The sequence below is a fragment of the Moschus berezovskii genome, chromosome 12 (genome assembly GCF_049115385.1).
Source record: "Moschus berezovskii isolate FMDL1 chromosome 12, NW_MosBer_1.0, whole genome shotgun sequence".
In the NCBI taxonomy this organism is placed as follows: Eukaryota; Metazoa; Chordata; class Mammalia; order Artiodactyla; family Moschidae; genus Moschus; species Moschus berezovskii.
Genome location: NC_142471.1, coordinates 71,450,594 through 71,472,320, shown reverse-complemented (window position 1 = coordinate 71,472,320; position 21,727 = coordinate 71,450,594). Strand labels below are relative to the sequence as shown.

Here is a 21,727-nt window from a genome sequence, read left to right as displayed (position 1 = left end):
GCCTTGATTCATGGACCTAACATTCCAGGTTCCTATGCAATATTGCCCTTTACAGCACTGGACCTTGCTTCTATCACCGGTCACATCCACAACTGGGTATTGGTTTTGCTTTTGCTCCATCCCTTCATTCCTTCTAGAGTTACTTCTCCACTGATCTCCAGTAGCATACTGGGCACCTACCAACCTGGGGAATTCCTCATTCAGTATCCTATCATTTTGCCCTTTGATACTGTTCATGGGGTTCTCAAGGCAAGTATACTGAAGTGGTTTGCCATTCCCTTCTCCAGTGGACCACATTCAGCTGTGGTTCATGTGATCAGATCGACTAGTCTCCTGTGATTATGATTTCAGTGTGTTTGCCCTCTGATGCCCCCTCACAATACAGGGGAAGTGAGAAATAGATTTAAGGGTCTAGATCTGATAGACAGAGTGCCTGATGAACTCTGGACGGAGGTTTGTGACATTGTACAGGAGACAGGGACCAAGACCATCACCATGGAAAACAAATGCAAAAAAGCAAAATGGCTGTCTGAGGAGGCCTTACAAATAGCTGTGAAAAGAAGAGAAGTGAAAAGCAAAGGAGAAAAGGAAAGATATAAGCATCTGAATGCAGAGTTCCAAAGAATAGCAAGGAGAGATAAGAAAGCCTTCCTCAACAATCAATGCAAAGAAATAGAGGAAAGCAACAGAATAGGAAAAACAAGAGATCTCTTCAAGAAAATTAAAGATTCCAAGGGAACATTTCATGCAAAGATGGGCTCGATAAAGGACAGAAATGGTATGGACCTAACAGAAGCAGAAGATATTAAGAAGAGGTTGCAAGAATAGACACAAGAACTGTACAACAAAGATCTTCACGACCAAGATAGTCACGATAACATGATCACTGAGCTAGAGCCAGACATCTTGGAATGTGAAGTCAAGTGGGCTTTAGAAAGCATCACTACGAACAAAGCTAGTGGAGGTGATGGAATTCCAGTTGAGCTATTTCAAATCTTGAAAGATGATGCTGTGAAAGTGCTGCATTCATTATGCCAGCAAATTTGGAAAACTCAGCAGTGGCCACAGGACTGGAAAAGGTCAGTCTTCATTCCAATCCCAAAGAAAGGCAATGCCAAAGAATGCTCAAACTACCGCACAATTGTACTCATCTCACACGCTAGTAAAGTCATGCTCAAAATTCTCCAAGCCAGGCTTCAGCAATATGTGAACCATGAACTCCCAGATGTTCAAGCAGGTTTTAGAAAAGGCAGAGGCACCAGAGTTCAAATTACCAACATCCGCTGGATCATGAAGAAAGCAAGAGAGTTCCAGAAAAGCATCTATTTCTGCTTCATTGACTATGCCAAATCCTTTGACTGTGTGGATCACAATAAACTGTGGAAAATTCTGAAAGAGATGGGAATCCCAGACCACCTGACCTGCCTCTTAAGAAACCTGTATGCAGGTCAGGAAGCAATAGTCAGAACTGTACATGGAACAACAGGCTGGTTCCAAATAGGAAAAGGAGTGGTCAAGGCTGTATATTGTCACCTTGCTTATTTAACTTATATGCAGAGTACATCATGAGGAATGCTGGGCTGGAAGAAGCACAAGCTGGAATCAAGATTGCTGGTAGAAATAACAATAACCTCAGATATGCAGATGACACTACCCTTATGGCAGAAAGTGAAGAGGAACTCAAAAGCCTCTTGATGAAAGTGAAAGAGGAGACTTAAAAGGTTGGCTTGAACTCAACATTCAGAAAACAAATATCATGGCATCTGGCCCCATCACTTCATGGGAAATAGATGGAAAAACAGTGGAAACAGTGTCAGACTTTATTTTTTGGGGGCTCCAAAATCACTGCAGATGCTGATTGCACCCATGAAATTAAAAGACGCTTACTCCTTGGAAGGAAAGTTATGACCAACCTTGATAATATATTAAAAAGCAGAGAAATTACTTTGCCAACAAAGGTCCGTCTAGTCAAGGCTATGGTTTTTCCTGTGGTCATGTATGGATGTGAGAGTTGGACTGTGAAGAAAGCTTATTGCCAAAGAATTGATGCTTTTGAACTGTGGTGTTGGAGAAGACTCTTGAGAGTCCCTTGGACTGCAAGGAGATCCAACCAGTCCATTCTAAAGGAGATCAATCCTGGGCGTTCATTGGAAGGACTGATGCTAAAGCTGAAACTCCAATACTTTGGCCACCCCATGCGACGAGTTGACTCACTGGAAAAGACTCTGATGCTGGGAAAGGTTGGGGGGAGGAGGAGAAGGGGACGACAGAGAATGAGATGGCTGGATGGCATCACCAACTCTGTGGACATGACTTTGAGTGAACTCCGGGAGATGGTGATGGACAGGGATGCCTGGCGTGCTGTGATTCATGGGGTCGCAAAGAATCGGACATGACTGAGCGACTGAACTGAACTGAACTGAACTGAATTTAAATTTAAAATATGATGCAGGCCAAACAGTACAAGGCCAAACAAAACAAACCTACAGCCCAAACAAGCCCAGGAGCCATTCATTTTGCATCTTGATTTGGTGATTTGGTCCCTCCCTACCCTCCAGAGAAAGACAGTGCCACATCCCCCTACACCTGAATCATTAGCAAGACCAGCTTGCTTCCTGTTCCGTGAGTACAGCCTGCAGGCCCCTTCCTCTTTGTCTCTCTCCACACAGAAAGCCAAGAGTGGCCTGGCCTTGCCCGTCTGGCTGGGAGGACAGGGAAGGCAAGAAGCCCAGGCTACCATTTGGAGCACATGGCCTGTCCACCAGGAATTTTCTTGGCCCCACACTGCCTGAGTAATTTGTTCCTAGAATAAAGCACTAAAACCCAGGGAAACGCTGTAAATACATGTAAAGAAACCACAAGTGTTGACATGACAACCCGCTTCTTTCTTGCCAGCGAATGCCCTGGAAAGCTCCTTATACCAGTAATCAAAGGTGTGCACAGGAGGACATCTGTTTATTCCTCCCACGGGCTCATTTCCTCCCTATTTATTATTTACTCCCACACTTGGACACTTTGAAAAAAGAATCAGGTATATTCGAGGCCACCCCAAACAAAACCAAAACCTACCTAAACCTTGGCCCCTAGTAGGTCTGCTATTGTGCCAAACTTGTCCTATTTGCTGGCTCCCACCCTGCTTGCCATTGCCCAGCATGGAACAAAAGGTCCAATTCAACAGGAAAGCAGCACTAAAATGAGTTTTAAAAGTCAGGGGCATTGTAGTTTTGGGTCAGACTCATATTTGAGAAGTCTCAATACTTTTATTTTCCAAAATAAAAAGACACAATAATAAGTGCTACTGCACCCACTGCCTGGAGAGAACCCAAAGTGGGGGGCCTGGGAACAGGAATGAGTCAGGTGGGCCAGGCTACCAGGTGAAAATGACCGAAGGTCATAGCACATTGTGGGTATCATAAGGTAGGCAGGAGTTACCACTTGGCTCAAGCCTCTAATTCGCCAAAGGTCTTAAATGTGGACTTGGGACATTATCTCCAAATGAGACTGAATAAAGATTCTATGATGAAACTGAAAGCAGATATTTATCATATAACTTGAGATCCCAAATAGGCTTCTAATGACTGTGACACTTTTTTAAAAAATTTATTCATTTATTTTAAATAACAGCATTAACTCTCAAATGCAAATAAGTGAAATGGAGCAGATTCCAAGAAACTCTGAAGAAAGATTTAGCTTCCAAAAGCCTCCCTTTTCTCGCCTGAGGAGTGGGGCTAACCTATTTGTAGGCATAGTGCAAAACAACAGAGACTGACATTATCGGAAAAAAGCCCAATTCAGCACTCGAGACAAGGGAGGTACTGCAAAACAGCAAGAAAAGAAAAGAGAGCTCCCACTCCTTCCTTTGTGCTTATGGATTTAGAGTTTTGGTGAAACTTCTTTGTACCCACAGGAAAATTCTAGTGTTTTTTCCTATGGCATGAGGGTAATCTTGCAGAGTTAGAGACATTTAGAAATCATAGCAATTCTGAATGCCTTAGGATTCCTAATGCTCCACTCAAGGCTCTTTCTGCTCCACCCATTAAATACACTGACTGTGAATACGATGACTAGGTGGTAACGATGATCATAACAATAAGTAACATTTTTGAGCCTTCACTCTGTTTTCTGGTTATATAAAAAATATATGTGTTAAACTGATTATTACAAGAACGTAAGAGCCATGTAGGAATTATTGCAACACAGATAAGAAGTTACAATTATTATGATTCCTTCTCATAGATGAGGGAACTTAAGCAATGATTAAGTAAATGTACCTGAACTTGCCTAGAGAATCCCAGGGAAGGGGGAGCCTGGTGGGCTTCCGTCTATGGGGTCACACAGAGTCAGACACGACTGAAGTGACTTAGCAGCAGAAGGTGACGGAGCTGGGATTTTCACCCAGGCAATTGGACACCAGAACCAGTAATCCTAACCATTGTGTATTTAAACTGTGAAAGGAAAACCAGGCTGAGAATCAGACCAGAATCCACATTCTGGTTCTTTCCCTGTCACTGACCATCTACGTGTGACCTTGGGCCAATTGCTACATATCTTGGTGCTTTTTGGAAAGTGATATAATTTAAAGACTTCAAATACAGTCCAACTATTTTTTTTAAATTCTGAGATCCTTTATCAAAGTGAAATTTGAAAGTCACTTAGTTGCGTCCGACTCTTTGTGACCCCATGGACTATACAGTCCATGGAATTCTCCAGGCCAGAATACTGGAGTGGTTAGCCTTCCCTTCTCCAGGGGAATCTTCCCAACCCAGGGATCAAACCCAGTCTCTCCTGCATTGCAGGCGGATTCTTTAAAGCAAAATTATTTGCCTTACTAATGACTGCCTGAATGCTCTGTTAAGATGTAGTAGGTTAAATCTTGGCTTAGTGAGACAGTACAGTATCTCATGAAGAATTGATAATGACAAGGAATGGTACTACACACGCTATGGGTTTTGGTTCTAGAAATGTGAAGTCTAGACATTTTAAAACCCTTAGCTCATGTACAGGTGCACTTATTTCAGAGTCCTACAAGGCACGCATATAGCTCATGCTTGAGAATTTCCAATGAAGAGAAACTCACTACTTCACAAAGCAGTCAGCATCATTTTGGGGTTGGTTTAATGGTTACACATTTGTTCACTGAACTGAAATCTGCTCATTGTAAATTTTACTCCACATAAGAACCTTGTTAGACAATTGATGAAAAAATGATACCATAAAAATATCCCTTATATTTGTGTTTTCAAACATGTGAAACACTGGAAGATCACAGAAAGGTTAGAAAAGCTTGTCCAAGGTCAAACAGACTCAGTAACTGACAGGGCTAATTCCCCAAATTAACTCTTAGTGAATCATTCACTCGTGTCCAACTCTTTGTAATCCCATGGATTATACAGTCCATGGAATAAGTCACTCACTCGTGTCCAACTCTTTGTAATCCCATGGATTATACAGTCCACGGAATTCTCTAGACCAGAATACTGGAGTGGGGAGTAGTTCCCTCCTCCAGGGGATCTTCCCAACCCAGGGATCGAACCCAGGTCTCCCGCATTGCAGGCAGATTCTTTATCAGCGGAGCCACCAGGGAAGCCCTAACTCTTAGGGCACCACATCAATACTCTATTGACACTCAGTTGTCTCTTGGATGGGGAATGTGTATGTGACTGAGTAAGTGTGTGAAGGAGAAAGAAAGAGAAGGAGAACACGAACAGGAATATTCACAGGGGACATTGACGACATTCAGAGAGAGAGAATTTCTAGAAGAGAATGGGAGAAAAAGCCATTGGAGTCTTTAATCTTGCAGCAGAAACAGGTTTCACACTGTTACTAACCAAATTGGTTGGCTTTGCCCTGTTTAAACTGTGCCAAGGCAAGAGAGAATTCAATGGTTTTAGTTTAATCGGGAAATCTGACTGCCAAAGAGGAGGATCAGGACTGGGGAAGAGTGGAGATTCTTACAGCAAAAGAAGAAAAGGGGCCTGTTCATGTTGGATTTGTTCCAGAGTGTGGGGGCCACGTTTAGAAACAGGATTGTCAATGCCACACCACAGCACTGGAGAGCCACATGCCCTGATGCCACACCTGCAGTCCCTTCATTCCAGGGCTGTGCTGTCCAAAGGACACATAAGCGGAGACGTTGTGCTGTGCTCAGTCACTTCAGCCGTGTTGCTTTGCAGATGCTATAGAGCAGCGTAATTACCAACCCCAGTACCAAGACTCCTTCTCCAGGCTTATTGAGGACAACTGTCCCTGGGCAGTGACTTCAGTACCGTGCAAGGTACAGGATCCACACAGCAGTGTTCCTGGATGAAAATCACGTTGGGAATGTGTGCTTCATAACATGGAGACTCCCAGGTCCTGTATCAGACCCCCTAAACCAAAACCTCTAGGCGGGGCCCAGGAATATGCAATGAAAACTGCTCACCAGAGGATGGTCATGAATTCTACCTGTTGAGCAAATGGCCATGTGAACTGTGATGCAGGAAGATGAAGAGAAATATAATTTATTGATCGAGATCCATTTAACTATAATATTCAAAATAGCAATTGGCAAATGTATAACACAGAGTTAAGGGTCTGAAACAGGCTGATTAATGAGTAGATTTTTCAATATGCCAAAAGAAGTGGAATAATGAAGGAAAGTCTGAGGAATAAAAAAATAATAATTACCCAAGATCCACTATGTCGCCTGATTTAAGATTCTTAGAGACATTATTGTTCTTTTAAATATATGAATTACAAAAGGACTCAAGGGATCTAGGTATTATTTAATATACAAACACAAATATTTGTGTTTGTCACCTTTATATTTTCCTTGGTAAATGTTCTGTTCAACCTTTTTCCTATTTATTAATGGGTTGCTTCTCACTCCTATGTTTTAAAAGTTCTTTATGTGTTCTGGGTATAAGCCCTCTGTTAGTTATACGACCTACAAATACTTTCTCCCACTGTCTTCACTGTGTCTTCTGAAGAACAATTTTTAAAAAATTTTGATGAAGTCTACTTTATCAATCTTCTATCAGTTTTGCTCTTGGTGTCAATCTAAGGTCAAAAAGATTTTCTCCTCTATTTTCTTCCAAAGCTTTATAATTTTATATTCTACATTTAGAAATATGATCTATTTTGAGTTAGATTTTGTATAAGTTGTAAATCACAGGTAAAGGTTTGTTTTTCCCATATGGTTGCCCAAGTTTTTCCAAAGCCATTCATTAAAAATTATCATCCTCTCTCCACTGAATGTTTTGTATCCTATAACCCTGCTTTACATATTTGTTCTAGAAGCTTTTTCCCCCTAGATTCCTTGTGATATTCTATAAAGAGAATCATGTCAATGAGAATAATAACAGTTCAGTTATTTTCCTTTGTAATCTATATGAATTACATTTCATTTTCCTATTTTTCATGCACTGACTGGACTTTCAGCATAATGTTGAAAAGAGGAGTTAATAGTAAACATCCCTGCCTTTTACCTACACTTATGAGGGGAAGCATTCAACATATCATTATTAAATATGATGTTAGCATTGGATATTTCATAGTTGATCTTTATTAGAAGTTCTCTTTCATTTGTAATGTGTTGAGAGTTTTGTGTTCATATTTTTATTCTCACACTAGGCTACCCATGTGACTTTGGTGAAATTCAAATCTAAGTTAAATTCAAGTTTAAACTACCACATTGGGGTGAGGGGGAAGGAAATAAAATATATTTTGTGCCATGTTGCAATGATCAAAAAGATAGAGATGTATGTGTATGCATGAGTGTGTAAGAAAGCATTCACCACATAGCAAAGAAGAAAGAAATCATGCATTTCATTAGTGTATGCAAAATAAAACATCCCCAGTTCAGCTCAGTCTTATGTGTACTTTCTAAATAAAGAGGGGGTTGGAGCCAATTAACTGGGTTGAAAGAAGATTCTTTGAACTGTTGAAAAATTGATTTTATAAAACCTAAAAAAATCACACAGAATTCATATATACCATACTTTAACATAAGTATGGCACATGACATTTATCCCTGTTTATATTTCTGTCTGCTGAGAAATGGAGTGTTTCCTGCTATATTAGTACACAACGATTTCACATCATCAGCAATTCCGGCCCTGCAAATGTGAATTCCTGAGTCCCAAGAGCACTTATTTAACTTATATGCAGAGTACATCATGAGGAACACTGGGCTGGAAGAAGCACAAGCTGGAATCAAGATTGCCGGGAGAAATATCAATAACCTCAGATATGCAGATGACACCACCCTTATGGCAGAAAGTGAAGAGGAACTCAAAAGCCTCTTGATGAAAGTGAAAGAGGAGAGTGAAAAGGTTGGCTTGAAGCTCAACATTCAGAAAACGAAGATCATGGCATCTGGTCCCATCACTTCATGGCAAATAGATGGGGAAACAGTGGAAACAGTGTCAGACTTTATTTTTTTGGGCTGCAAAATCACTGCAGATGCTGATTGCAGCCATGAAATTAAAAGACGCTTACTCCTTGGAAGGAAAGTTATGACCAACCTAGATAGCATATTAAAAAGCAGAGACATTACTTTGCCAACCAAGGTCCATCTAGTCAAGGCTATGGTTTTTCCCGTGGTCATGTATGGATGTGAGAGTTTGACTGTGAAGAAAACTGATCGCCGAAGAATTGATGCTTTTGAACTGTGGTGTTGGAGAAGACTCTTGAGAGTCCCTTGGACTGCAAGGAGATCCAACCAGTCCATTCTAGAGGAGATCAATCCTGGGTGTTCATTGGAAGGACTGATGCTAAAGCTGAAACTCCAATACTTTGGCCACCTCATGCGTCGAGTTGACTCACTGGAAAAGAGTCTGATGCTGGGAAGGATTGGGGGAAGGAGGAGACGGGGACGACAGAGAATGAGATGGCTGGATGTCATCACCGACTCGATGGACATGAGTTTGAGTGAACTCCAGGAGTTGGTGATGGACAGGGAGGCCTGGCGTGCTGTGATTCATGGGGTCGCAAAGAGTCGGACACAACTGAGCGACTGAACTGAACTGAAGAGCACTTAGGATGGAGGAGAATACCTGTGATCTGGCAGGCACCAGGCTGCAGCCATTCTCTATGGTGAGCATTGAGGAACTTAGGATGTGAAAAACACAGGATACTGGCCCCACATATGAAAGGAATGACTTCAGTGAGCCCAGACTCTTTCATCTTCCCATATGAAGAAAAGTACTATATTCTTTAATTTGGAATATCTGGCTTTTCTTTAATTCACAAAATACTTTTGATGTTCAGACTACCTGCCCTTTGTTGCAGAATTCTATATAACCTGACTACTCCCCCAACGTCCGCAGATCAGCTCTCTCAGGGTTACTTGAGATGCTGTCTCCCAGGCTTGAAGTCCTAAAAATTCCCACCAAATAAAACATAACTCTCAACTTTAGATTGTGACTATTTTTTAAGTCGACTCAGCTTTTTTCAATTTTTGACAAGAGGCCAGGAACTTTTCTATGTGTTTTGTATTTTTAATCTTATAAAATTTCATGGCAATCCTGCACTATAGGCATTATTCTAATGTGGACCAGAATTCTTGAACTTTCAGAAAATAAGTTTAAGCTTAATGTAAGAAATTACTTTTTTTTAAAAGGGAGTTGTCCAGCAACAGAAAAGGATATGTGTTAAGCCTGAGCTCATGGAAACTGAGGACACACTATAAGAGGTTGTTGGGGAAGGGATTCCTATATCAAGTAGATGGTCACACAGGCAGATACCACAGATCACATATATGGCTTAAAAAGGCCAGGGCCGGGTTTGTCCTAAACACTGGTCTGTGGTTCATCTTCTGAGAGTTGCTGTCTTCTCCCCTCTGGCTCCTCTACTACACCCCTTCAAACCCCTCCATCTCATCCTTCCTCCAGTGTTCCAGTTTTGTTTTGTTTTGTTTTCTCCTCAGCACTAAGAGTAATTCAGAATTCAGGTTTCACCACACTTATGATCACTGAATTTGAATATGTGGCTTTATCTCCCTAAATCTTAAATAGCGCTTCTGTTTTAAAAAAAGATGTACAAAGAGTGTGGGTCATCCCTCATCCTTGGATGCTTCAGAGACTTACATTTACTCAAGAATCAAAAAAGAAAAAGGAAGGCAGGCAGGAAGGAAGGAACTCAGTAGACTGACAGGCATAGTGTAACATGTCAATTGCTAAGTCTTTTAAAAATAAAAATAAAGCAGATAAAATATGTTCCCCAAAGTGCATGTTTTTATCATACATCTGTGTTTGGCCTCAGAAGCGGTAGATTTCCCAAGGACACAGCTCATGCGGCTTCTTTACTTAATGTATCCTGAATGATACCCTCATGTCAGCAAACAGGCCAGACACAATCTCCTTATGTTTGTACATTCAACCCATAACCCTGAGGTGAGCAGGGCAAGGGTGAGTGCCCCCAGAAAATAGGGAGCCGGAGAACAGAGAGCGTAGGGGGTCTCAGTCTCATAGCTAATGGATGGCAGAATCCAGGACCTCAACTCACAGTACGGTACTTTGATCTGCTGCACTGCTAAGCCACTGTTATTTTCATGGATTATTTGGGACTATTTATGACCTAGAATATGCTAATTAGCTTTCATATATTTTACATATTTCATGCATGTCATATATATTCACATGAAGTTAAGTGAAGTGAAAGGCGCTCAGTCGTGTCTGACTCTTTGTGACCCCGTGGACTACACAGTCCATGGATTCTCCAGGCCAGGATACTGGAGTGGGTAGCCTTTCCCTCCCAACCCAGGGATCGAACCCAGGTCTCCCGCATTGCAGGCGGACTCTTTACCAGCTGAGCCACCAGGGAAGCCCATATTTAAAACATTTTAAGTTGATCTTTTTTTTTTATTGGACAGGAAAGAGCCCTATGGATACTTTCATTTCAGTTTCAGTTTAGTCTAAGTTGGTGCAAAACGATACTTTATCAGTCAAATTCTGCTTAAGATGCATATAGGTTCATGATGTACAAAGGGGTCACAGGCGTGAAATCCTGGATTCAATTGCTAATTTGCAGGGACAATAGAGGTCTTGCTCAGCATGGTATTTCCAGGGCTGAGAAACTTGCCTGGCACACAGTAGGCCATCCCTAAATATCTGCTGAATGGATGAACAAATAGTTTTGCAAATAATTTTTCTAGTTACATTTTTATTTGTAATTTTGACTAGGTAAAGGTTTAGTTTTTAAAACTTGCAATCCCTGCAATTCACCACATGAATGCAAAATACCACGATAAGCTATGGACATTCCTATTCGAATTACACTGAAGATGCCAGGAAATTACAAACAGGAGCCTCAAAATTCATCACATTAACTCCCATCCCCAGAAAATTCATTCCTGAGAGTTTATTTCAATGAAACGTCTCCCCTGGGACTGAAGGCCTCTCCCCCACTCTAGGAAATAAAGATGGATATGGCGGTAAGGGAGCTCAGGGCTTTTCATCTTCCCAAGTCATTAAAATGCAAATTGGCGGGGGTGGGGGGTTGGAGGAGAGAAGCCTGCAGGCAGATTTCCCCATCAGCCCAGCCTGGTAGCCACAGCACTCACATCCATCCGCTGTCCGCACCTCCATGTGCACCAGGTCTGCCTCCTTATCCAATCCGGCCACTGACCTAGGGAGGAAAGGAGAGTCAGAAGCTCAGTGACCACAAGGACAGCAGACAGCAATGTGGGGAGGCATTCAGGGTTATTGCTCAGAAAGCTACTTTCTAAAGGAGGCCTGTCTTATACTGAGGACCCACAGAATACGGTGACTTGCAGGCCCTGCAGAGTGGTTGCCTCTGGCAGCTGCCACCTGTAATGGTTACAACTCAGGTGTCCTGGAGCACTACCAGGGAGTCAGTAACTCTCGAAAACATAGAAACAAAAAGAGCACAGAATAATGTGCCCCATAGTAAAGCTGGTCTAAACTTCTTTCATTGACCCTCTACCATCTCGCACCTGATTATTTCTTTCACTTCCTTTCTTCTCCCTGGGGAAAGTGGTTAAACCTCCCTTCTGGCTGTTTGCTTCCAGACACTCCTGCCCTCCTGAGTTTGGACCTATCTACTTTTCCTTACCTCTACCTTGTAAACAATAAATATTTGGTAACAAATAGTTTAGCAGCAGCATTCAATATCTGGTCTGTCAAGGACACAATTCTGGTGGTAGGAATGGGGAACCTTAGAATTCCATGACCAACAGCCAGAAAAAGGAAGGCTGAGAATCTTTACAATCTAATTCCTGTGGGCCTCCAACCTTCCACATATAGAGCCCAGTCTTGCATAAGATATCCAGGCGAGAGTAGGAAACAGAAAGTCAGCTTAGAAAGGCAACACAGACATGAAAACATTCACATACTCAAGATATCGCATAACCCACTCTCTCCAGCAAAACTGGACACTTAGTCTTTCTACTATTATTTTCAATCTCATTCAAAGATTGGTTTTCTGTTTTTTCAGTTTTGAATAGATAAGAGGCAGCAAGTTAGAAAAGAAAAGTCAAATTTAAAGTAATGAGAACAGCTGGTACCCAGATAGCAAGACAAATAGAAAACTTATGAAAAACAGGCCAAAGAACCCAAAACCCAATCTTCTATACCATAAATCTACTATGCATCTTCTGGTCCTAAGGCCCTAACTGTCATTATATCGCAGTTCACTATCTGACATCTGCGCCAAGAGGCTGCAGGCAGAGAAAACGGGAAGCAGGGGACTAATGATAACAGTTAACTCAGTTTAAGAAAATAGGGCTGCAAATGACCTATGTTAGGAAAAATAAAATGAATTTTGTTAATAATTACTGTGTTGAATGGAGAAGGCAATGGCAACCCACTCCAGTACTCTTGCCTGGAAAATCCCATGGACAGAGAAGCCGGGTAGGCTGCAGTCCATGGGGTCGCAAAGAGTCAGACATGACTGAGCGACTTCACTTTCACTTTTCACTTTCACACATTGGAGAAGGAAATGGCAACCCACTCCAGTGTTCTTTCCTGGAGAATCCTAGGGACAGGGGAGCCTGGTGGGCTGCTGTCTATGGGGTTGCACAGAGTCGGACACGACTGAAGCGACTTAGCAGCAGCAGCATTGTGTTGAATGGCTAAACTTCAGTTACTTAAAAAGCTCATTTGTGTGGGCTTCCCTGGTGGTCCAGTGGTTGAGAGTCCGCCTGTCAGTGCAGGGAGCATGAGTTCAATCCCTGGTCTGGGAGGATCCCACACGCTGCCAGGAAACTAGGCCTGTGCCATGGCCGGTGCCACAACTGCTGAGCCCCACGCCCTAGGGCCCGTGCTCCACAACATAAGAAGCCACTGCAATGAGAAGCCCCAGCATGCAGCTAGAGAGTAGCCCCACTCACTGCAACTGGAGAAAGCCTGTGTTCAGCAACAGAGAAGGCGCATTTATGTGAAACAGTTCTTTCCCCAAAGAAGCTGAATGAAAGAGGTTTTAACTCTAGTGCTTTATTTTTTGCCTAATGATCATCAATATACTCTCTTTTAATTTTTCCTCATCTCATTTTACCTTAAAGCAGAACACTTAAGGTAAGGAGAACAGTTATCATTAGTTACATTTGAGTGAATGGGAAACTGTGGCACAGAGCAATGGACATGTGTCTAAGATGACACAGGAACTAGGCCGAGCTAGACAGACTGACTGACTTAGTTCTCCAGCAAGAGCAGCTCCCAGCTGTCTTGACTGCTATCCCTTCTGCCTGCAGTGCCCTTGTATCCAATTCTCTCCCTGCCCCTTTCCTTCTCCAGATACCTCTCACCCTTCCTTTACTGCTTAGTTGGCCTCTTCCCTCCAGCAGCATCCTTCATCTCACTGAAGAACTTTATCTGCCTCCTCACCTTGGTGATTCTCAAATTTGGCTGCTCATAAGAGTCACTGGGGGAGCCTTGGAATATCCAGAAGCCTGAAGCCCTCCCCAAACCAATGAAATCAAAACTTTTGGGGTTGGATCAAGGCATCTGCATGTCTTAAAGCTCCGAGATGATTTCCACGCACAGCCAAGTCTTAGAACCACTGCTTTGCATGGTTTAATCACATCACTTATGCAATTGCCCTTGTATGTCTTCCATACTTAGATACAAATTTCAAAGAAGTAGGATTCTATTTTTTTTTTAATACTGGTAACATCCTTGGTATACCATCAACAAATACATTTTGAATAAATGATTACAACACTTTCACTCAGGCAAAACTTCATAAGGTCCCAAGTAAGCCCCGAGCTCACTTTTGGGTCTTAAAGAAAGCTTTTCTTAGGCTCAAACAAGATCGCAGTGTCCTGTCTGTGTCCCAGATCATTTTTTATCATGAAAATTGCTCAACTGGTGAGAAAACAGAAAAGAATCTACACAGACCTGAATAAAGTATGAAGTGGTTTCCTCCTGGGGATATTTAGTTTTATAGCAATTACCAAACTTGGCATTGGCACACAAGGATCATTTGAAACCCTAAAGGGGAAAGATAGGGATTCTTCTCTGAAATTGAGAGTTCTTCTTGATCTGAGCAAGGACCAAGGACACAGGGGACAAAAGGACATAAAAAGCCACAGCCAAGCCTCCAGGGAAGAAACGCAAACCGGCTCCTGGAACCACATGCTCACAGATGTTATGTCGGAACCACATGCTCACAGATGCTATGACGGAAGCGCAGCTGTTACTGATGGAAGTACCTGGAAAAGGCCAAGTGGCTTTCAAACTTATTTTTAGCAACTGAATTCTCTGTTCACATACAGTCTCCAAGTTCTAACATGTGCAATAGATCAAACAGGAACTTATCAGAAACCAGGAACGGCCCACTCAGACAACCACGCCCAAGAGAGCTGGGCGCAACAACTGTGAAACCGTGATCTCATTCAGCTCCTTCACTAAGCAGAGGAGAAAACTGAGCTTCATACACCAAAGACACACAGTTAGCCAGTGTCACTTGGCTCTAAAATCCAGTTTGGAACTTCAGGATAGCCTCTTTGTAGCACATGGGCTGCCGTGAGGAAGGGACAGAGCTAAATTGCTGTGTTTTTCTCTCCTTGTGGATGCAAATTCTAGAGAAAAATCTTCCCCAGAAATAAGAAAACTGGATATTGGTGTGTGCATGAGGGAGGTATTGAGGGGACAAAGGAAAAACGCTTGACAAACTGATTTGCTAGACTGTTAAATTTCAAGATAATCTTGTCTCAACACATTTCTCCAGCTCACACCACCAACATTCTTGTCCTTGATATTTTGGCTCAAACTGCCCCTCCACCTGGAATTTTCCTTCTGTCCCACTCTGCATATTCCCCACTTATGACACAACTCAATACCACTTTCCATGAAAGCCTCCTGGTCTTCACTAAACATTATAATGCCATGAGAAACTTTCTAAAAATATTGAATACCAATGCACAGGTCCCAATCCCATAAATTCTGGTTTCATTGGTCTGGAGCAATAGCCCTCTCCCATTTTAGCTATATCAGAATCCTTTTATTAAAACAGATGCTAGGCTCAGCCCTCAGAGTTTTGTATTTGAGAGGTCTGGGGTAGGGCTCAACAATTTGCATTCTTAGCAAACACATAAAAGATATGATGTTGATGGTCAAGGAACACACTCTGAGAACCACTACCCTGGAGTATCATCCAGGAATCGATAGCTTTTAGACGCTCGTGGGTGATAAGGATATGCAGTCAGAGTTGAAATCACTCATTAGAGACTGAAATGCAACCTTCACAAACCAAGCTGAAATCTCCCTTCCTTTTTATATACCAGTGGGGTAGTTAAAAGCATACACTCTGGAATCAGACACTCCAAGTTAGAGTCTCGGCTCCATCACTCAGTCGCCGTGGGATCACAGGCAATTGACTCAATCTCTCCTTGCTGCATTTTTCTAATCTGCACACTGGGGATATGATAATAGCACCCTTCTCATTGTTTTTATGAGAACTAAATGCATGTAAACATTTCAAATAGACGCATACATCAACACCTACTATGTAGTGCTTACTAACATAGAGCTCACATTATGCAGAACCAATACTTTTTAAGTGTAATATTTATTGAGCATCTAATATACCAAAAATGTTATCTTTTTTTTTTGGCCATGTAGCATGTGGGATCTTAGTTCCCCATCCAGGAATTGAACCCACACTCCCTGTAGTGGAAGCACAGAAGGCTAACCACTGGACCTCCAGGAAAGGCCCCTTTTATTATTAATTTAATATGTCATCTCTCTTAATTCTTAAACAAACTTTTCAAATTGGCAGTATAAATTTTTTCAGATGAGGAAATGAAAATTTTGAGATGGCAAATCGCCTAATCGTTGGTACAGAGTGAGAAAGAGATGGATCTTAGATTAGAACATAATTTGTTTTATGTCACCATCAATTATCTGTGTATCTCAATTTTTTTCTCCTTCTTTATTGTACTGTCCTTAAAGATAGGATTTAGATCTGATTAAATCATTTCCACGAGCGCCTAGCATTGTGCCTTCTTGCTCTGTATTATTAAATATCAGCTGAGTAGATAGATGAACACACAAATGAAAGCAGTAATAACCCCAACAGTATGTTTAGGACAAATGTTGAAAACGGTTCCATAATATGGTGGAACAGATTTCATCTGTTTAATTAATCTCTTGGCAATTAAGTAAATAAAGTCTTCATTTTCCATTATTATGCTGTTATTTTCATCATTTATCCTCAAAGCAATACTGGATCTGTTAAACACAGTCATCTGTGATTTGCTTGACAAATGCACGACCATCCTTTGAAAACGCGAGGGCCACAAAAACCCAGGGATCTTATCTAGCTCAAATGAACACGGCTCCTCTAGTGGGCACTCTGGGAGCTCTCCTTCTGCATCACAATAATCCCTGCCTTGGTCAACTGCGGGCCCCTCCCAGATCCACAGATTTTTAGGTGTAGAACCCCCTCCCATGCCCATGCTGTACTATATGGCTCTGTCCCTGTCTATAGCCGATTAGACCAGGGTAGATCCTCACCAAAGCTGGTTCAAAAACACATGTTTCCCAGATGTTAGGACTGCCTTGAGAAACTGTAGCATGAGACTCGGAGAAACTTGTCTTGGACACCTTCAACTATTCAGCCAGAAAGAAGAGAGAAGCAGAGACGAGAGGAAAAAAAAGAAAGAAGGCACTTTGTGAGGTTATGGGAAAGGGACCTTTGTGAGGTCCAAATGCATTCCCTTTCTGGGATTCTAAAACTGTCTCTCTCTCTCTTTCTCTTTATCTCTCTCTCTCAATAAGCACAGAGATCAAACCAGTCAATCCTAAAGGAAATTAACCCTAAAATATTCACTGGAAGGACTGATGCTGAAGCTAAAGCTCCAACACTTTGGCCACCTGATGCGAAGAACTGATTCATTTGAAAACATCCTGATGTTGGGAAAGATTGAGGCAGGAGAAGAAGGGGACAACGGAGGATGAGATGGTTGGATGGCATCACCGACTCGATGGACATGAGTTTAGGCAAGCTCTGTGAGATGGTGAAAGACAGGGAAGCTTGGCATGTTGCAGTCCATGGGGCCACAGAGAGTCAGACATGACTGAGCAAGTGAACAACAACAAAATCAGTTACTGTTTCCCATACCCAGAATCGTCATTAATATGCTCTCTAAAAGTTTCTCAGCTTGTGCAGAGCCATTTCTGGACATAAGGGTTAGCTACTGTCCCTTCAGCATTCCGGTTCTCCCAGCAAATTAAAAGGGCTACTGATTACTGTATCAGTGTCTCTCTAATGACAGGCTATGTTCTACTTGTGGATTATAAAATACATCTCGCGGATCAAACCCCAATTATTTTTTATAAAATATGGAATGGAAGCACCAGAGAGCATTTCACGTGGTAGACTAAGCATTTTCCATAACATGTAAAGATATATAAGAAGATACAGGTTTATACAGGGTCATAAGTACAGCATTCCTTACCAGAGAAGCAATATTGAAGAAAGGGAAGAAGGAAGGGGAAAGAGAGAGGGAAGGAAGGAGGAAGGAAGGGAGGGGCCAGGGAGGAAGGAGGGAAAGAGAAACTACATGGTCTAACTTAATATAATACCTTTCTAAATTCTAAATGGCTAGAGTGAAATTCAGCAGTTACATGAACTATTTTCAGGACAAGGCATACACACATCAGGAGGTCACTTGCAACCGATCAGGAGTTTGAACTCAACTGAAGAATCTCAGTGAACCATAGCTAATATCACGCTCATGCTGGCAGTAGCAATTTGAAGCTAAGCTTTGGTCACTGGGGTTTGTGATTGTGCTAATATAGTGACAATCTATGAGGTTTTACTTGAATACAACTGAAGAGCTGGTCTGCTAGGAATACAACCAGTAATCCCTTTGCAAGTACTTACTGAATACTCACCATGTGTGAGCACTTAGGAAACTGCCTACCAGTCTACCACACAGTCCATCTGTTTTCTATATACGTATGCGCTATAGATTAGCATAGCTCTAGAGAACAAGATCATGTCATATGATCACAGCTTAAGGAAAGGTTGCTCATAGAAAACTATTTGATCGTATTAAACAGACCAAGCACATTGCCTCATTTGTAGAGGGATTGCAGAGAACAGGCAATGTTCTTATTCCCAGCCATTAGATTTTGGAATGTTCATTCTCAGACCCCACTACCTATCTCCTGCTGCTGCTGCTGCTGCTGAGTCACTTCAGTCGTGTCCGACTCTGTGTGACCCCATAGACGGCAGCCCACCAGGCTCCCCCGTCCCTGGGATTCTCCAGGCAAGAACACTGGAGTGGGTTGCCATTTCCTTCTCCAATGTGTGAAAGTGAAAAGTGAAAGTGAAGTCACTCGGTCATGTCTGATTCGTAGCGACCCCATGGACTACAGCCTACCGGCTCCTCCCTCCATGGGATTTTCCAGGCAAGAGTACTGGAGTGGCTTGCCATTGCCTTCTCTGACCTATCTCCTGAGAGTACCTTTAATAGGTATTTATGGGGTAACACACAGAGAGAATTTTAGTTTTGTTGGAAAGGTGCAGTGGATCAGGTAGGGTTTCACAGAGATGAGGAAACAAGGAGCAGACTTGAAGAATGTGCGGGATTGGGAAGTCAGAAAGGAGAGAGGGATGATATGGCCCAAGGCGTGATGGTGCAAATAGACATGATGGGGAGGAGAATACTGAGCAGCAGTCATAAGAAACCACTTTGGAGACAGAATAAGAGAGGATCTGAAGTCAGCAAAAAGCCACCATGCCAGGAATTTTGAATTGCTTCCTGCAAACTAAAATCTGTGACAGTCCGTAGCACTGGACAAATTCTTTTCTTTCTGTAGGTACATTCACTCTATTTCTTTAGAAATTAATTTCTATTAAAACATCTTTTAAAAACTGTTACTTAGAAAAGACTATACTTTTTAAAAATGTTTTCTTGGGAGATTGGGACTGACATATACACACTACTATGTATAAAACAGATAATAAGAACCAGACATAAATCAGAGGGAACCCTACTCAATACTCTGTAATGACCTATATGGGAAAATAATCTTTTAAAAAAGAGGATACATGTATATGTGTAACTGATTCACTTTGCTGTCCATCAGGAACTAACACAATATTGCAAATCAACTGTAAGTTAAATGTTAGTCGCTCAGTCACGTCTGACTCTTTTTGCAACCCCATGGACTATAGTCTGCCAGACACCTCTGTCCATGTGATTCTCCAGGCAAGAATATGGGAATGGGTAGCCATTCCCCTCTCTAGGGGATTTTCCTGACCCTAGGATTGAACCTGGGGCTCCTACATTGCAGGCAGATTCTTTACCGTCTGAGCCACCAGGGACAACTGAATTAACTGGACTCCAATAAAATTTTTTAAAACTTAAAACAACCTAACAATGTTGCTTTATCTTTATTTATTTTTGGTTTCTATAGGATATGCTTAACATATTACAACATGGAGCATGTGTGACCCCCAAATGGCAGTGCATTGTGGGGATCCTCTCATGTCCTCATTCACTGAGGTCCTGAGCCAATACCTGAAACTTCCCAAATGCTTCTTGTGTGTCCAGCATGGACCCCAGCAAAAAAAAATGAGAGTCAGGGGCCAGAGGTAGTGGAGGGGTTAGAAAGTGGGGTAGGATATAATCTGAGAGAGAAATAGGTTATAAATATATAATAAAGCTATAGAGATCAGTTAAACAAAAACAATTCAGTTCAGTTCAGTTCAGTCTCTCGTCGTGTCTGACTCATTGCAATCCCATGGACTGCAGCATGCAAGGCTTCCCTATCCATCACCAACTCCTGGAGCTTACTCAAACTCATGTCCATCAAGTCAGCCATGCCATCCAACCATCTCATCCTCTGTCGTCTCCTTCTCCTCCTGCCTTCCATCTTTCCTAGCATCAGGGTCTTTTCCAATGTGTCAGTTCTTTGCATCAGGTGGCCAAAGTATTGGAGTTTCAGCTTCAGCATCAATACTTCCAATGAATACTCAGGACTGATTTCCTTCAGGATTGACTGGTTTGATCACCTTGCAGTCCAAGGGACTCTGAAGAGTCTTCTCCAACACCACAGTTCAAAAGTATCAATTCTTTGGTGCTCAGCTTTCTTTATGGTCCAACTCTCACATCCGTATATGACTACTGGAAAAACCATAACTTTGACTAGATAAGATTTTTGTTGGCAAAGTAATGTCTCTGTTTTCTAATATGCTGTCTATGTTGGTCATAACTTTCCTTCCAAGGAGCAAGCGTCTTTTAATTTCATGGCTGCAGTCACCGTCTGCAGTCAGTGATTTTTAAGCACGAAAAATAAAGTCTGTCACTGTTTCCATTGTTTCTCCATCTATTTGCCATGAAGTGATGGGATCAGATGCCATGATCTTAGTTTTTTGAATGTTGAGTTTTAAGCCAACTTTTTCATTGTCTCTTTCACTTTCATCAAGAGGCTCTTTAGTTCTTCTTCACTTTTTGCCATAAGGGTGGTGTCATCTGCGCATCTGAGGTTATTGATATTTTTCCAGGCTGTCTTGATTCCAGCTTGTGCTTTACCCAGCTTGGCATTTTGCATGCTGTATTCTGCATATTAAGTTAAATAAGTAGGGTGACAATATACAGCCTTGACGTACTCCTTTCCCAATTTGGAACCAGTCTATTGCTCCATGTCCAGTTCTAACTTGCTTCTTGACCTGAATACAGATTTCTCAGGAAGCAGGTAAGGTGGTCTGGTATTTCCATCTCTTCAAGAATTTTCCACAGTTTTTTGTGACCCACACAATCAAAGGCTTTGGCTTAGTCAATAAAGCAGAAGTGGATGTTTTTCTGGAACTCTCTTGCTTTTTTGATGATCCAGTGGATGTTGGCAATTTGATCTCTGGTTCTTCTGCCTTTTCTAAATCCAACTTGAACATCTGGAAGTTCACCAATCACGTACTGTTGAAGCCTGGCTTGGAGAATTTTGATCATTACTTTGCTAGGGTATGAATGAGTGCAATTGTGCGGTAGTTTGAGCATTCTTTGGCATTGCCTTTCTTTCAGATTGGAATGAAAACTGACCTTTTCAGTCTTGTGGCCACTACTGAGTTTTCCAAGTTTGCTGACATATTGAATGCAGCACTTTCACAGCATCATCTTTTAGGATTTAAAACAGCTCAAAAACAATTAGGAAGGAACTAAAGTCTTACTGTGGGCTGGGGGACTGGAGAAGGAGAGAGTGGGACAAATAGAGAGAGTAGCATGGAAACATATAGATTACCATATGTAAAATAGATAGCCAGTGGGAATTTGCTGTGT

General features: G+C 42.0%; 1 protein-coding gene across 1 annotated transcript in view; it reads right to left on the bottom strand.

Annotated features, from left to right (window-relative positions):
- SORCS3 (sortilin related VPS10 domain containing receptor 3) overlaps positions 1-21,727 on the bottom strand; it is a 642,617-nt gene that overhangs the window by 170,912 nt on the left and 449,978 nt on the right. The window contains exon 6 of the mRNA XM_055424699.2: positions 11,543-11,607. Within this exon, the coding sequence (XP_055280674.2) occupies positions 11,543-11,607 (65 nt within the window). The remainder of the gene's footprint in view (positions 1-11,542; positions 11,608-21,727) is intronic.